Below are 12,341 nucleotides of genomic sequence, written 5' to 3'. Positions count from 1 at the left end.
CCACCCTGACCCTCCCCCGCACCTCATTCCCTCCCCCTGCTTGCTAGTCTGGGACATGCAACTTCCTGCCATCTTCCCCAATGCCTTTGGTTGTAGGAAGCAGGCAGGAAGTTGCCTCGCCTAATGATAATGTAACAGGGGCACCTGGGACTATAAGGATTGCTGTCCCTAGTGATGACATCAAGCTTAGCAACAGAAATTCGGATGCCAACTGCCATCATAAGTCGAGAACTGCCTACACCGCTATCATTCTACATTCCCCATAGCTGCAAATAAATAAAACCTTATTTAGCAAAGTCTCATGTTGGATATAGAATATTTCTTCAAATAGGACACCAATTTGCAAAAATGTCAGTATTGGATACATTTAAAATATTATCAATACCTTATTTACTTTCAGCTTCTGTTGAGCTTCTATTACCATATCTTGACTGAAGCCTTGCTTAAGATTCTCTGGAGAAAAGCAGGGTAAATCTTGACACAATTTTACTAATACAAAATCTCGCAGTTTCACATAGCTTTCAGATGGATCTTCAGCTAAAAGAAGAAAAGACAAAGGTTAAGATTTATAACCAGAAGTTTCCCTCTTCATGAATTAATACTACAAGACCATTCAAAATAGTTAAAGAAACACCCACGATTATCAATATACCCATGCCTGAAAATATTCCATAGCTGCTGTCAGTTTAAAAAAAAAAAATCTAACAAATCTACCAACAGGCTTGCTTAACATTCTCATTCAAATACCCAAAATACCTTCATTGCTTTATGAAAGTGGTGGGGGTTGGTACTGTTCCAGTGGGCAGGTGGAACAACACAAGAACAAACAAGCAGCACAAGCAATTGGAGATTAGTGGCCATGCAAGTAACCTGGTCCTATGCCTTATAAGGCTTTACAGGCAATAACCAGCCCTTTGAACTGCACTTGGAAGCTCAGCGGAAGTTGGTGCCTCTGGAGCCCACTGGAAACTCCTGCAGCTCCAATAGCAGGCATGAATGTATTATGAAATGCCTGGAATTGCTGAAACGGTCCATCCTGCTCCATCCTGGGCAAGGTGCATCTTCTGAATACTTTTCAAGGGCAGACCCCAGTAGAGTCTATTACAGTAATACAAACAGGAGGAGACTGAAGTGCGCCCCCCATTTCTATCACCATGAGCAGTGCTTCCTCATATAGAAAACCCGGTAAGAGTTGGGCAGCTAATAAGTCCAGATACCTTAATGAAGCTAATTGGGACCAGAAACTCCATTAAGATATGGTTGTGAATTGGGAAAAAAAAACCAACAACCACGTGCCCACACTGTTTAACGGTGGCAGTTCTGGCAATCCTGGTTGCTGTCATTACGTAAGAACGCCTTATGTGACTTTCTGCCAGCTTCCCCGTCGACTCGGCTTGTTGGAAGCCAGCAGGAAAGGTTGCAAATCACAAACACACGACCATGGGAAGTTTTGACAGCCATAAATATGAGGACCAATTGTAACTGCCACTTGTTCAGTGCTATTCAGTACCAAGTTCAAATGGCCACTGAATGATTAAACGAGAACCACCTGTAAATCTATAAAAAGCTGTGCAAGGCCTCTCCTGGCCACAGCTGCCAGTTGCTCTTTGAGCAGAGCCATTATCTCAATAAGACCTCCAAACTGCACACCAGTTCTGTCCGAGGAAAGGATGGAAAGTTTCTAAATCCAACCCTCCCCATAGCTACCCAGTTATGCCAGACTGAGCTGAAGCCTGTTCTTCTCCATCCAGGCCTTCACAGCCTTCAGACACTAGGAACACCAGACTCAGCAGTCTACTGGTGATACTACACCTTGTCTCAAGGGATGACCTCATCTAGTAGCTTCGTTTAGCTCTTAGGAATAGAGAATGTACAGTCCTAAGGAACCCCACAGAGCAGAGGCTCCAGGCTCGACCTCTTTTCCTTATGGCCTTGGAGAAAGGAGAAGGAAGAACCACCATAACACTCTGTTTCCCTGTATCAAGAAGGGCCAGGACAGCTCCACTATTCCCCAGTTACCAGCCCAATGGAAGAGTTCCTAGCCTCACTTCAAAACTTTAAATCTTTGCAACACACCTAGCCCTCCTCAAAATCTATTCTGAGTCCTGCAAGCACATATCCAACCCTGGTACTGCCCCGCTCCAAAACAAAGAACACTTTGAATGTAAATTCATACAACACGTTTCAAAAAGCGTAAGGTTGTAAAAACTAGCTCCCATTTTTCTCTTCTGAATATTCCAATAATGACTCAGATATAGTAATATCCCATTTCATTCTACGTGCATCACATCTGCTTCCTACATTTTAGTTAGCATTTTTCCCTACATATTTTTGTTTCCTCCCACATAGGATTTTACTTAAAGGTACTTAAAGGTACTATGATCAAGCTTGTCATGCTTCAGCGGAAGAGATTTTTAACTCATCCTCATAAGGTTTATCCCATTTCATACCAGAGTTACCCTATCCTGGTAACTTGGGCCATGGTCCCAGAAACCAAATCAATGTAATACATTTTTTATTTTTTGTTAAATTATTATCTCCCAATTCAGGACTCTCTCAATCTATGAGCAATGAGATGAATATTAAGCTTGGACTGTTAGAAAAAAAGTGTTTATGGCTTGATCAGTTCCATTACGTTGATTTCATTAAATTTGCCAGTCTCAGTGTTTAAATTAACTCTGAATCAAAAGAGGAAAAATTACCGACTATAGAACAATGGACTTTAAAGGTTTCCGACCTGGCAGAGATGGCGAAGATTTCAGCCTATTTGAAAGATCATTCGCAAGAACGTTATATTATGGAATGGAGAAAATGGATTGAGTTTATCCAGAACAAGTATAGGGTCAAGAAGTTTTATGTAGCATTCGAATGAGTCTTCTTTCGTTTCTCCTTCTTTTTTATTCTAGTTTTTTTATATATATTTATCATGGTTAAGGTGTGTTTTATCCTATATAAGCTAGAGAGTGATGGATTTTAGAATCTATAGTTTTTAGTATATGGTTGTTTATGATTGCTTTTTTATATACATATACCTTGTATTTAGCTCTGGGAAGTCGGGGGGGGGAGGGGGGGTGGAGGGAGGAGGGGAGGGAGGGAGGTTGGGGGGAGGTAGGGGGGGTATAGGGAGGGGGTAGGGGGGTTTTTTTTAATGGAAAACTGTACTTTAAAACTTTTCAATTAAAAAAAAAAGAGGAAAAATTACACAATATAATTTACTAAGGCATAACAAATATATCTAATATTTCTTAAAAACTGAAGCCACTAACTAATATGGAATTCTCCATCCTTTGCTCCAAAATTATTTTTGTGTAAAAAGATGTCAGTTTGGTCTCATGAATGTTCATTGCCTCCAAACTTTCAGAAGCCATGAGGGCATTGGGACCAGAGGACGAATGTAAGAAATGTGCAACAGCCTGAATCTAGCTATAGCTTTCAGTTGGCTATTCATGTATTCAAATAAACACTTTGTGCTAGTTTTGCTGATAAGGAAAAGATGGGAAGAGAGAGTTTTAGTTTTATACAGGAAGTGTTCCCATAGGGGAAAGAGGGAGGGGCCACAGATTCTAGACTGGCATTAGATGCATTATCTTAAAAATGTAAGAACTGGGGAAGAATTTGAAAGATAAATGAGGTAAAATTAAAAAAAAACAAAAAAACAAAAAGTGAGCTGTGAAACCTGACTTAAATCGGGTAGTAGCTACACTGAAGCCTTGTTGATTTGAAGATAAATCCAAAGAATGCTGGGAATCTAAAGAGGAGGGCGTGTTGCAGGATGTAGTTGTACTTGTAGACAGATGAGCCTTCTGGGACAGAAAAGCATGGAAGATCAAAGGTTTCCCCAATTAGAGTAGAACCAGCTGGCAGCCAGACTCACAGAGGGAAAATGGCTCCCAGTATTTGTAAGACTGTCCTAGATTCTAAATTATGAAGTAAGCAGTGCTCATATATATTGAGTCAACATTATAGAGTTCATATGCACGCCAGGCAGAAAATACTTATGTCACATAATATTAAGCAGAGAGAAAAGATTGGGTCACTCTGCAGTTCAGAACCTCAACCAAGCTATGTTTATCTAGAAATGGAACAGAGGAGGTGGATTAGCAGAAATGGCTAAACTGATCTGTCTGGCCAAGGATAAAACAAGTAATTTTATACAAGACTGGAAACTTTTACGGACTTTTTTTCCCCTGAACGTGAAAAAAAGAATGAAATGGTGATTTCTGGGTTTGTTGATTAAAAAAAGGGTTGAGTGTGGGACAGAGGGATTTCTGTAATGTAATTTTAAAGAGGGAGTAATGATAATTAAGTTTGTAGCTGCTGCAAAGAAGATTGGAAATTGCTTCTTTGATTATCCCTTTTCTTTTTTTCTAGCTGTGCTGTTTTTTTAAACTTTTTCTTTTACCTTTCTTCTTTTTTTCTTACTTATTTATATATTTTCATGTTTACCTATTAGCTATGTTAAAATCTTCACAAAATTTATACCTTTTTAAAGAACAGCACAGGTGGGAGGGTCCAAGTTTAACATTTCTGGATGTAAATAAACTTGCTAGATCTACAAAGGAATGCAATTAGGAAATCAAGACTAGATTCTTAACAAAAGTAACTTGCTTGCTTTTATGCCTGGCTTTTTGAAAAAAAACAACAACCTGAAATAGTTTACAATGAGTTCATCTGCAAAATCTTGAAAATCTACAGGAAGCCCTTGTGACAAAGCATTTTACTACCAAGAACTTTCCAGGATAGTAACAATGCATTTTCTTCCCTAAGCATCAATGTCAGGAATTTATCTTTTGATACCATTAAGTTAAGGAAGCTAGGCTGTATGAAATGGGGCAATTCTGTTGACAGAATAATATACAGCAGTGCAACACATTCCTCTTCGTCCTTGTGCTTTCAAAAGATGGAGGGTTAGTAGGGTACCAATACAGGTTCGAACATGAATGAGGAAAAAAAGGAGGATTTTGTTTGTGTAATGCCAGATACCACCATTCTCACTACAAGTCAAACTCAAGAGAATTTTAGTTTGCTCAGCCAGTTCTTTCTTTATACCAAAACTACGTTATATATCGTGTATTGAAGCTCTCAATAAAAAAAATTGTTCCCTCCAACTGCTGGAATTTAATCAAAAGGTTAACCAGCTTATCAATAACTACTTTACAAATGCAACTATCTTGGGTATCTCCTTTAGTTTGATGCATTTTTAAAATATAACCACGTGATAACTTTCAATGTCATCTCACTTTCATAATTTTTCAATCCTGTTCCCCTTTGTCCAACCCAGTTGCCTTTTAACAGCAGCAATGAGAAACAGATGGAAAACAGAGATCCATCTCTCCATTTCAAGCTCCTAGTCAAAAACAGCATGTTCCCTAGCAAATTATTCTACAGGGCAATTTCATCTGTTTTACGAGTACTTTTACTGAAGAAAATACGCATCACGCTCCACGTAATGAGGCAGAGCCCTGTTTTTGTCTGCTACAGTATTGTACTGGCAGTTCCATTTCTATGCACTGTAAGTAACACAGTAAATATGTCTCTTGTAAAAAAAATTCAGATAGAATTTTTAAAATTGACATTTACATTATCCTTAGTAAATGGTATGGAATGTGTGGATGACCTTGAGGGACAAAGGGAAAGAGATGGTGGCTAGGGAACAATCAGACAGGAGAGAAAGAAGCCTACAGTCACTTAACACTCAGAGAACGAAACTTAGGAAAGAAACACCCTAAAAGCGGCGAGGGAAAGTTTGTAACTTCAGACTTACACAATTCTTTTAATGTAGTCTTATAAGACTTCATTAAAACAGATCTAGTACACTTAGTCGTGTTTCCTGTCTGGTTTACCCTGGAGGGCTGACAGGCACCAGCTAGGGCAGGTGTGTGTGTGTGTGTGTGTGTGTGTGTGTGTGTGTGTGTGTAGGATGATATAAAATGGTATCACGTGAGATGTTATATGGCTTTTTTTAAAATCCCATTTATATCCCGCCCTTCTCCAAAGATTCAGGGCGGCTTACAATCTAAGAAGCACAAACCAATGTGCTTAGCAATAGCCTTCATTCTATGTATATGCCTTCTTATTAGGGCTTTCGCCCCCCACCCCACCCCCCCAAGCGGCATTATTACAAAGTCAGCTTATTACAGATATGTGTTAGTCATTCAGATATATGTCTAAATTAATTACATTATTTAATGGTAAATGAATCTTTCTGTGTTTTTACCATGCCACCATCAAATGGGAAGCAATTTTTAAAATTCAGAAAATTGTCATACAGTTTAGATGCAATATACAAATGTCACAGGTTTAGTTTTTCTAAGCACATTCATTCAACTGCATAAAAGGCACATAACGCCTTACATGGCATTACATGTAAGGCATTATGTTTACATGGTAGTGATTTGCTTCCGATACACTTAATACTACCAGCATTTCTTTCCCCACCATCCTGCCGTCAAATATAATCCCTCGCTGATTTGTAAGGAATATGTTAAAACACACATTATCATAAGGTTGCATAATACTTCAGACTGAAAGGCAAAAAGGTAACTTGGGAGCATGCAGAGGCACCAATGTACCACCTGTACCACCTGCAACCCTTAAAACCAAATATATCTTTTCCCAAGACTTTTCAGCAGCTGCGGGGAGCAGACATGCAATCCCAGAAAAAGACACAGCTGCTTTGAGTTGCAGACGAGTGCTATATGAGAACCCTGCCCACTCCAAAACACCCCTTTGCCTTTGAATCCAAAGCATGGCACAGCCCTACGTTATAATACAAGAATGACTCTGTGGGCTTTGAACAAATGGTTTGTGAAAGTATATCAATTTTTGTTTAAGAAAAACAAAACTTGAAATTACACAAAAACAATTTATAAAGACTATGTCATGCTTTCAGTATAGCACAGGAACAAACATGAGTTCAAATGAACTAATAGGCAGGATACCAAAGAAGTTTAATCATTGCCCCTTTTACAAAAGGGCCTTGGATCATAAACATTTAAATATTTAAAATAGTTTTATGACTGTCCCCTTCTAATGGCTTCTTCTAAAAGACAGGGACTTATAAAAAGTTGTGAAATATGGCAAAATCTGCAGTACAAAGAATAACTGGCAGAGATAAGAGTAGGCCACAAATAAATTTAACAAATAAATAAATAAAAGGAACCCGTGGATCCATGTAAATATAATTTATTTATATTTGTTTTGCTAACATATCATACTCTTTTACTATATATGTATACAGCAGGGGTCCCCAACTTGTGGGCTGCGGCTTATTGGCTACTGGGCCGCGCGAGTGGTTGGCCGGTGTGGACATGCACATGTGGGTGTTCGTGGCCCCATTTGGGCGTCGTGTTTGTGGCCCAACTCGTGCAAGTGTTGCGGGCATTCGTGGCCCCATTCATGTGAGCGTTGCTGCGAGCGTCGCAGGCGTTTGCAGCCCAACTCACACTAGGGTCCATGGCCCCATTCGCACGAGTATTGATGTAAGCATTGTGGGTGTTTGCGGCCCCACTCCCGCGAGCATCATCACAAACATCATGGATGTTTGTGGCCCCACTCGAGCAACGGGTGTTTGTGCACATGCACGCGCATACACGTTCACCCCCCACAAAACCATCCCTACTTCCCCCCTCCCCCCACTCTGGGCTGCCAACCCTGAAAGGATGGGGACCTCTTGTATTAGAGGGTAGTCTTCTTTACATTGCATCAGAAAACAATGGCTTGGAGACTAACTTCCATGGAAGCATAGGGCATGGGTCCCCAACCTCCGGTCAAGAAACCGGTCCGCGCAAACAAGAAAAGCCCACTCCACAGGATGTAGGCAGCGTGCGAAACCAGGGCCCCTCCAATCTATGGGAAAACCTCTCTCCACAGAACTGGTCCCTGATGCCCACAAGGTTGGGGGCAGCTGTATTAGAGTTTTCTGCTCAAACTATATTTTTCTTGATTGAAATGAGGATGAAGCAATTTCTACCACATTCCTTTATTCCCTATGATTTCTTTGATGTGGAGTGACTGCTTCAGACAGTGAAGTAAAGGGGCCAGAGTCAATAAAGATTTCTTTCCCTCTTATGTTTTGGATAAAAATAGTAGAAATGTTTGATCTTTCCTGAATATCACCTCATGATATTCCTGATATTTATCAGAGACAAATACACAGAAGTTTTTATTTTCCTTTTATTTTTTTAGAGAAGCTAATACATTTTACTTTTTAACTTTAAAAATAAAGTTATGGTTCATTTGTTCTATGGTAAACTTGCACCTTTTCAAAAGTTGAGTTCAAAATAATTTTATAGGAATTTTCTCATTTCCTTCGGACACACATACATTTACTCTCTCGTGTTTAAAAACACAACTGTATGAGTAAGAGAAATAATATCCATAAGAATAATTTTTGATTTAATAGTTTGCCTCAAGAAAACAATCTCTCCAAGGCAATTAAACCTCCCCGCAACAACTTACGATTCCTTGTCAAGCCAGCTATGTACTTTGCAACCAAAATGCCTAATTATCTGGTAATTCTCTAAACTGACCTTCAAAAGCTACTTGAATTGTTCATGTTTTTCACGAAAGGAATGAGAAGCATTAGTTTGTGTCATCAGATCAAATTTCATTTTCATAATTCTGGCATAAACATATTGGAGAATACTCTGTGTGCTCTCATGATCATTACCTTGAGCAAAAGGGATGGATTTTCATGATGCACTCTTCTCAGTAAGAAAAGGATTTGAAGAGTTACATTATACGGAGTTCTTAGGTAAGAAAGGATAGTATTATCTTGACCTCCGTTTAGCTGGACTTTAAAAGTTCACTTCATTTTGACAGATGAATTTCAAAAGCTGGTAGCTTCAATAAAGATTCATTTCACATACCTGTTATATCAAGCACTGTAGGAGATGACATGTAGTATCTATGGACAGTTTCTAATAGCCGAGCTCCATGGCCTTCTCCTTGGAACGGAGGCAATATCAGCATTTGGCTACAGGAAGAAGGCGGGGGGAAAGGTAACTAAAAGCTGTACATTTTACTTTTGAAACTTATTTTCAATGATTTGTTATATATAGGGTTTCATATACAAGTAATGCTGAGATTCTTTCCCACTTTAGATGCAAAGAACAACATTTTTAAAAACGCAAAGCTAACCAAAATCTTGAATAAAAGAATCCCCCCCAAATTAAAACCAAAATTAAAACCATTATCAACTATTATTGGGAATTTCAACAGTCCTCTCTTGCTGAAATAAAAGGCAAGGCACATGTTATGCTTCCAATTACCTTACACGTGGCCGGGTTTTGTCTGGGTACACATAGTAATTATAGACTGTCATATAGCCTACAGTCGCAGAGAGCGTCGCTCCATCCTTATTATACTTCTCAAATCTGCAGATAAAACAGAAAGCCAAGCAGGTCAATTACAGTCGCGCTCCCATGCAGTGTCCATTTTCTTTTCTATTTTGTGACTGAATTTTCAGTGTCAGCAAGCTACTCTGTGAGGGCCCAATGGGTACACCTGCTATGTTCTGAATGTACAATTCACTTAATTGGTGTGCAGCAACTTGGATAAATCAGACCTCTTTACAGCACTTCACCACACTTGCCTATTATAACGATGAATAGGTGGCAAGTAAAAGAAAACACAGGCAAAGCTCATTTTACTGTTTAAGCCCTACATTCAGAGCTCCAGTGGACAACAGTATTTAATTTGGCTCTATTCTCAAGGTCTTGCAAAACATAATGGATGCAAACTCCAGCTTGATAAACAATAGTTTTTCCTGTCCTGAGAAAAGTATCATTGTACTGTCCCAATAATTGGCCAGCCACAATTAAAATGCAGCCTTTATAGAGGTAATAAGGTCCACTATTGCTTTAGAATTGTACCTACACTAGAAAGTAGTTCCATCTTTCATCATCCACGTCAATAAAGCTCGCTGTTTCAATAAACCACATCAAGAAGGTCTGAAGCCTTTCATGATACTCTCGAAAGCCTGGGCATGTCATGTCAGCCTAGGGAAAAAGCTAGAAGAAGTCAGGTGAAACTCTTCACAGATGTGAAAAGAGCTCTTAGGAGGGTATATTCAGATTCTTTGGCAGGCAACTATGAGTGCACAAAAAAGTGATATGACCTCCAAATAACATATATCACAAGCAATTAACTGAATGTCATTTAAAAGTTGTCATGAAAATTTGTCACTTTGGGCAAAACATTTCTTTTTTTTTTTACCTTGTAGATTTGATATGTTATGTCTTCACCTGCTTCTTCGCTATGCAAAGAATATGTATGCAATAATACCCCAAACGGCTTAAAGTTAACTTCTTTTTCCAGCAAAGATACAAAGTCATCTACACTTCTGCTAAAGCCTGGTGGAATAATTTCTCTAATTTTACTTTCCACATCATCTGCCTGAAAACAAAGAAGGAAAAGAAATGAGAATGTAAGCTCAGTTACTGGAAGGTTAAGTGTAAACTAATATTATTCATATCTACCCCTTGAAGGAATCCCTCTTAAAATTCATCAGAAAGTTGCATATACACATGCATACACACACACACACACACACACACACACACATATAATCACTGATGCTCAATAATGGGTACTTAAGCAAAACATTTAGTTTAGCAAAACATTTACCCTAGCTATTTTGCATTTTGGTTACTGGAGGATAGGGGATTGTAGTAAAATAGATGAAATGATTTCTTCAAAATACAAACAGAAATAGGTGTCAGCTACTCATAAAAGGAAATGCTGATACTTGGACAATATTTCTTCTTAAAAATAATTAAGAAATCAAACAGTTAGTCCTCGTTTGAGCATCATTTGTTCAGTGGCCATTCAAAATTATGATAAGAGCTGAACAGATTTACGACCCGTGCCCAAATTTTATGGCCACTGCAGCACCCTTGCGGCCCCATGATTGCAATCCAGACACTTAGCAACTTGTTTGCACTCAAGGCAGGTTGCCAAGCACCCTGGAATCGTGTGATCGCCGTGTGAAGCACCAGCCATGCCATTCCTGCTGGCTTCCCCAGCAGGTAAGATGGCGAGCTGCTGGTGCCTGTGGAGAGGACTCCCTCTGGTTTCTTGGGGCTGGCTGAAAACGGGTCTGTCACAAAATCCAAGGTTGGATTTCAGGAGGGCTTTTTCACCCAGCCTCCTGGAGAGCAACCACGGGGGTCCGCCAGGTGGGTTTCATCCTGTGCAGAGAAGGGTCTCTTTGCCAAGCAGTCTTTTTACTATCAAGGACACCGGGGACAATAAGGAACTTTTTCACCTGGCCTCTTTTGAGAGTAAGAGTGCTGCCTGCTGGGATTGATTTCACCTGACGCACAAGGTGGGGTCTGTCTGCCAAGTAGTCTTGCTCTCAGGAAGACCGGCTGAAAAAGCCCAGGCTGAAATCCAAACAGGATTTTGGCATGGAGCATTTGCAGCACGGGAGAGAGAGAGAGAGAGAGAGAGAGAGAGTGTTTTGCACCCAATTCTCCCTCTCATTGGTGGGGCTGGCTCCAAATGCCCAATGCCGCCAATGTTTTGTGACAAAATGATGCTTGGAATTTGGGGCGAAGTTCCCTTCTGGCCACGAAGGGAAAGGGAATTGTACTGCTTTGATCTTTGTGATCGAAGCTTCTTTTCTCCAGCCCAGCTCTGCAGTTCTCTTTTGTGCAAGAACGGGAGCTGCTGCTCCGTCGCTGGGTCTGCTTAACAACCGCAATGGCGAGAGCCAGGATTGCTGTCATTGAGCAAGGCAGTCACGTAGGCACTTCACTTAACTATCGTAACAACTTATGACCTAATTTTCGGGGTCAATTATGGTTGTAAGTCAAGGACTATCTATAAATCAAAGTCATAACTAAAAAAAAAACCCCCAGAGAAAACAGAAATTACAGAAAAGGGTTGTTTTTTAAAAAAAAAATAAAAAAATAAGAAAACTGATTTTGAAGAATACATTTGCATTTTTATTTTAAGAAAAAACGCAATATTTCCTAGTCCCCAGTACAGGAAGTCCTCAACATATGACCACAATTGAGCCCCAAATTTATATTGCTAAGTGAGACGATTGTTAAGTGAATTTTGCCTCGTTTTATGACCTTTCTTGCCACAGATGTTGAATGAATCACTGCAGTTGTTAGGTTAGTAACAAGACTGTTAAATTAATCTGGCTTTCCCATTTCCTTTGCTTGTCACAAGACTGCAAAAGGTGATCACATGACCCCCGAGACACTGCAACTGCCATAAATGTGAACCAGTTGCCAAGCATCCGAATTTTGATCATGTGATCATGGGGATGCTGCAACAGTCGTGTGAATGGCATGGGATTATGTTGTGCACTTGGCCAGCACTATGTA

The 12,341-nt window shown here is 39.8% G+C and overlaps 1 protein-coding gene across 2 annotated transcripts in view; it reads right to left on the bottom strand.

The window, feature by feature from the left end:
* The window catches only part of HAT1 (histone acetyltransferase 1), a 35,728-nt gene that overhangs the window by 2,032 nt on the left and 21,355 nt on the right, over window positions 1–12,341 (bottom strand). For both annotated transcript variants that reach the window (XM_083348105.1, XM_083348106.1), the window contains exons 5-9: window positions 10,219–10,398; window positions 9,880–10,001; window positions 9,273–9,377; window positions 8,871–8,977; window positions 386–537 (exon numbers count right to left, since the gene is read on the bottom strand). In XM_083348105.1, the coding sequence (XP_083204231.1) occupies window positions 386–537; window positions 8,871–8,977; window positions 9,273–9,377; window positions 9,880–10,001; window positions 10,219–10,398 (666 nt within the window). The remainder of the gene's footprint in view (window positions 1–385; window positions 538–8,870; window positions 8,978–9,272; window positions 9,378–9,879; window positions 10,002–10,218; window positions 10,399–12,341) is intronic.

Source organism: Vipera ursinii (assembly GCF_947247035.1).
Source record: "Vipera ursinii genome assembly, chromosome: 1".
Taxonomy (NCBI): Eukaryota; Metazoa; Chordata; class Lepidosauria; order Squamata; family Viperidae; genus Vipera; species Vipera ursinii.
The sequence above is the reverse complement of the archived record's forward strand: the minus strand, read 5'-3'. Positions and strand labels throughout refer to the sequence as shown.